Here is a 5,518-nt window from a genome sequence, read left to right as displayed (position 1 = left end):
AAAGACCCCGATGCTGGGAAAGACTAAAGGCAGACTGACAACAGAGGACGAGACAGTTGGATGGCATCGCTGACTCAACAGACATGAGTTTGAGCAAGCTCCGAGAGATGGTAAAGGACAGGGAAGCCGGGGGTGCTGCAATCCATGGGGTCGCAAAGAGTCGGACACGACTGAGCCACTGAACAAAACCACCTCCAGTCCTCTCCGGGTCTAGCCTGAACTTGTCTACTTTACCAACAAAGCGGCGCTGCAGGGTGGCGGGTGAATTCAACATGCAGAGGCTGGAGCAGGTCTCGGCCAATCCGAAGCCAGGCTCGAGCCGCTCGCCCATCCCGGCGGCGTGTGATTGGTGTTTTCTCTCAGGCGGAAGAGGCCTCCCGCCGTGGGCTCGCCCCGTGCGGCGCGAGCCAGTAGTCGCTCTGCGCCGGAAAGGCCAGAAGCTGCGCTAGCTGTTTAACATGGCGGAGGATACCGCCTCTGCGGCTCAGAGCCCGCGAGGGCGTGCGGACGGGGAGGATGCAGGTTCCCCGGGGGAGCGGGTGGCGGACACGGTGACAGATGATCAGGAGCAGTTTGAATGCCAAGAACTGCTCGACTGCCAGGTACAGCCGGCGGTCCCTGAGGAGGAGGAGGAAGCGGGCCTGATGGCTGAGGCAGAGGCGGTAGCTGCCGGCTGGATGCTCGATTTCCTCTGCGTTTCGCTTTGCCGGGCTTTCCGTGACGGCCGCTCCGACGACTTCCATCGCACTCGCGACAGCGCCGAGGGTGAGTGCTGGGCGCGCCCGGGCCGGGAGCGGGAACCGCGGTGGGCGACTGAGGCCTGGTTTGCAGCGCTGTACCTCAGGGGTCGGGGATCTGGCTGCTTGCTGAGGGCCCCGGGCTCGAAGTCAATCGTTGGTTCGAATCCCGCCTCCGCCTCTCATGGGCTCCTCAGTTTTTCTCAGATTCATAAATTTTACTGGTTGGTAAAATGAGAATAACACGTTGAGTTGATAAAAGGATTCAGTTCAGTTCAGTCCCTCAGTCGTGTCCGACTCTTTGCGACCCCATGAATGGCAGCATGCCAGGCCTCCCTGTCCATCAGCAACTCCGGAGTTCACTCAAACTCATGTCCATCGAGTCAGTGATGCCATCCAGCCATCTCATCCTCTGTCGTCCCTTTCTCCTGCCCCCAATCCCTCCCAGCATCAGAGTCTTTTCCAATGAGTCAACTCTTGGCCTGAGGTGGCCAAAGTACTGGAGTTTCAGCTTTAGCATCATTCCTTCCAAAGAAATCCCAGGGCTGATCTCCTGCAGAATGGACTGGTTGGATCTCCTTGCAGTCCAAGGGACTCTCAAGAGTCTTCTCCAACACCACAGTTCAAAAGCATCAATTCTTCGGTGCTCAGCTTTCTTCACAGTCCAACTCTCACATCCATACACGACCACTGGAAAAACCATAACCTTGACTAAAGGGATCTTTGTTGACAAAGTAATATCTCTGCTTTTCAATATGCTGTCTAGGTTGGTCATAACTTTCCTTCAAGGAGTAAGCGTCTTTTAATTTCATGGCTGCAGTCACCATCTGCAGTGATTTTGGAGCCCCAAAAAATAAAGTCGGACACTGTTTCCACTGTTTCCCCATCTATTTCCCATGAAGTGATGGGACCAGATGCCATGATCTTCATTTTCTGAATGTTGAGCTTTATGCCAACTTTTCACTCTCCTCTTTCACTTTCATCAAGAGGCTTTTGAGTTCCTCTTCACTTTCTGCCATAAGGGTGGTGTCATCTGCATATCTGAGGTTATTGATATTTCTCCCGGTTGCTTGCATTTCTTTATTTTTACTGAGGTACTCCTGTAAAAGGTTTTTTTTTCTTTTAGCAAGTCACTGAGACCTTGTTTTGTATTACTCTATGAGCTGTTTAAACCTCATTGACCCTGTGTGTGTGAAAGTCGCTCAGTCGTGTCTGACTCTTTGCGACCCCATTGTCTATACAGTTCATGAAATTCTCCAGGCCAGAATACTGGAGTGGGTAGCCTTTCCCTTTTCCAGGGGATCTTCCCAACCCAGGGATCGAACCTAGGTCTCCCGCATTGCCGGCGGATACTTTACCAGCTGAGCCACAAGGGAAGCCCTCATTGAGCCTGCTGCTCAGTATAGGCTTCACAATGAAAGTAACTGACAATGAAGTCTACCACCTATGCAAGAAAGCCTGTGAATGATGGGCAAAGATATTGATGCCTACAGAAGGCTAGCTGGCTTTTTGAATGATAACTGAAAGATACTCTGGTATTAATATTTATTGGAGTTGGCTCTCAGCTTATTGCAGCGGACCACAACCCCAAGATGGAATTTAATAGAAAATTAAATATTTCAGAAAACCATGTTGACACATTTTAGCTTCACAGTTATCCCATGAGTGAGGTGAGTAAAATCTCAGTTTATGGAGGAGTGATCTAAACAACCTAAAGCATTGATAGGTTAAGAGGGTTGGTCCAGACACCTGCCTTATCTTCCAGTCCAACAACCTTTCCCCTATGTCACAGATAACACTAGAGACAGGGTTCAGTTCAGTTCAGTTGCTCAGTGGTGTCTGACTCTTTGCAGCACACCAGGCTCCTCTGTCCTTCACTGTCTTCTGGAGTTTGTTCACTCATGTCCATTGAGTCAGGATGCTATCCAACCATCTCATCCTCTTTCATCCCCTTCTCCTGCCTTCAATCTTTCCCAGCATCAGTCTTTTCCAGTGAGTCAGTTCTTCTCATCAGTTGGCCAAAGTTTTGGAGCTTCAGCTTCAACATCAGTCCTTCCAGTGCATTCAGGTATTGGTTTCCAATACCATTTTCCATAGAAATGGCCTGATTCCAGGACAGGGACAGGAAATATACAACTTGAACCTGGAGCATCTTGTGACAAAAGTAGGGCAGTACTAAAAGCAAAACAAAACCCCCAAAGAAACAAAGCTCCACAGTTATGGCAGCACAAAGGGGCATAGGAGCCAACTGCAAGAGTTCCCAATAGCCCTGGCAGACATAAGCAAGAAAATGAAAATACGGTTGACCCTTAAACAACACAGATTTGAACTGCACCTGTCTGCTTACAAGCCAGTTTTTTTTTTCTCAGTAGTAAATACTGCACTACTACACAATCTGGTTGGTTAAACCATGCATTCAGAGGATCGACACTGGAATTTTCAACTGCTTGGAGGGTCAGTGTCTCTAACCCCCTCAGTGTTAAAGGGTCAACTGGAGTTTTGGATTATAACCCAAATTATTTTAAAACATCCATAAAGTCCACACTGATGTAAATAAATGCTGGGATAAATAAAGTGGGAGAAGAGACAGATGTCCAATGCAGAAGAATTCCAGGTAATTCATGTTTCTACTCTGTTCTCAAGGAGGTGGAGTGTAAGTCCGCACTCCTAAAATGTGGGCTATATAGAGCACAGTATAGAAAGGGGAAGAAAGTAGAGAAAACTGACAAATACTGCCTCACCCAGGTACTCAAGGTCAGCATCAACAGTGATAGTTGGTAGCATGTACACTTGATATAATGTGATGAAAGTGGTACTCTGCCACTGTGATCTTCCTCTCCAAACCCCATAACACTAGTCTAGTCATGAGAAAAATATCAGACAAATCCTAATAGAGAGATGCAGTTTACAAAATACCTCAAAACCCCCAAGGTCGTCAAAACCAAGGAAAGACTGAGAAACTGTTATAACCAGGAGATACCCAAAGTGACATGATGACTAAATGTAACGTGGTACTCTTTGACTGTGTGGATCTCAACAAACTGTGGAAAATTCTAAAAGAGATGGGAATACCAGACCACCTGACCTGCCTCCTAAGAAATCTGTATGCGGGTCAAGAAGCAACAGTTAGAACCAGACATGGAACAACAGACTGGTTCCAAATCAGGAAAGGAATACATCAAGGAGGTATATTGTCACCCTGCTTATTTAACTTATATGCAGAGTACACCATGAGAAATGCTGGACTGGATGAAGCACAAGCTGGAGTCAAGATTGCCAGGAGAAATATCAATAAAGATATGCAGATGACACCACCCTTATGGCACAAAGCAAAGAAGAACTAAAGAGCCTCTTAATGAAAGTGAAAGAGGAGGGTAAAAAAGTTGGCTCAAAACTCAACATTCAGAAAACTAAGATCATGGCATCTGGTCCCATCACTTCATGGCAAATAGATGGAGAAACAATGAAAACAGTGACAGACTTTATTTTGGGGGGCTCCAAAATCATTGCAGATGGTGACTGCAGCCATGAAGTTAAACGATGCTTGCTCCTTGGAAGAAAAGCTATGACTAGCCTAGACAACGTATTAAAAAGCAGAGACATTACTTTGCCAACAAAGGTCCGTCTAGTCAAAGCTATGGTATGAGTAGTTATGTATGGATGTGAGAGTTGGACTGTGACAAAAGCTGAGTACCGAAGAATTGATGCTTTTGAACTGTGATGTTGGAGAAGACTCTTGAGAGTCTCTTGGACACAAGGAGATCCAACCAGTCCATCCTAAAGGAAATCAGTCCTGAATATTCATTGGAGTGACTGATGCTGAAGCTGAAACTCCAATACTTTGACCACCTGATGTGAAGAATTGACTCATTTGAAAAAACCCTGATTCTGGGAAAGATTGAAGGTGGGAGGAGAAGGGAACGACAGATGATAAGATGGTTGGATGGCATCACCGACTCAGTGGGCATGAGTTTGAGTAAACTCCGGGAGTTGGTAACAGACAGGGAGGCCTGGCGTGCTGTAGTCCATGTGGTCGCAAAGAGCTGGACACAACTCAGTGACTGAACTGAACTGAACCCTGGATGGGAACCTGCAGCAGAAAACGGATATTAAGTAAAAACTAAAGAAATCTGAGTAAAGGTGGACTTTAGATAATAATGTATCGATATTGGTTAATTAATGTAACAATGCTAATGTAAGATGCTAATAACAGGGTAAACTGGATGGAGAGTATTATATGGGACCTCTCTACTATCTTGGGGCTTCCCAGGTGGCACTAGTGGTAAAGAACCCATCTGCCAGTGCAGGAGATGTAAGAGACACGGGTTTGATCCCTGGGTGGGAAGATCCCCTGGAGGAGGACATGGCAACCCACTCCAGTATTCTTGTCTGGAGAAGCTCATGGACAGAGGAGCCTGGTGGGCTACAATCCATGGGGCACAAAGAGTTGCACACGACTGAAGCAACCTTGCATGCACCACTCTATTATCTTCCCAACATTCTGTAAATTTAAAACCATTCTAAAAAAAAAAAGTCATTTAAACAAAAAACAAAGACCTTTTAAGTTTCTCGCCCAAGACCCAAGGAATAATCTAGGTCACCTCCATTATTTTAAGGTTCAGTTCAATTCAGTCGTTAAGTTGTGTCCGACTCTTTGCAACCCCATGAATCGCAGCACGCCAGGCCTCCCTGTCCATCACCAACTCCTGGAGTTCACTCAGACTCACGTCCATCCAGTCAGTGATGCCATCCAGCCATCTCATCCTCTGTCGTCCCCTTCT

General features: G+C 46.8%; 1 protein-coding gene across 2 annotated transcripts in view; it reads left to right on the top strand.

The window, feature by feature from the left end:
- Nucleotides 1–421: 421 nt before the first annotated feature.
- Nucleotides 422–5,518, top strand: part of TERF1 (telomeric repeat binding factor (NIMA-interacting) 1) — a 43,370-nt gene continuing 38,273 nt past the window's right edge. For both annotated transcript variants that reach the window (XM_010846955.1, XM_010846954.1), the window contains exon 1: nucleotides 422–765. In XM_010846955.1, the coding sequence (XP_010845257.1) occupies nucleotides 459–765 (307 nt within the window). In that variant the 5' untranslated portion in view covers nucleotides 422–458. The remainder of the gene's footprint in view (nucleotides 766–5,518) is intronic.

This window comes from Bison bison, unplaced genomic scaffold (assembly GCF_000754665.1).
Source record: "Bison bison bison isolate TAMUID 2011002044 unplaced genomic scaffold, Bison_UMD1.0 scf7180017864241, whole genome shotgun sequence".
Classification (NCBI taxonomy): Eukaryota; Metazoa; Chordata; class Mammalia; order Artiodactyla; family Bovidae; genus Bison; species Bison bison.
This window is presented reverse-complemented; position numbering and strand designations above follow the sequence as displayed.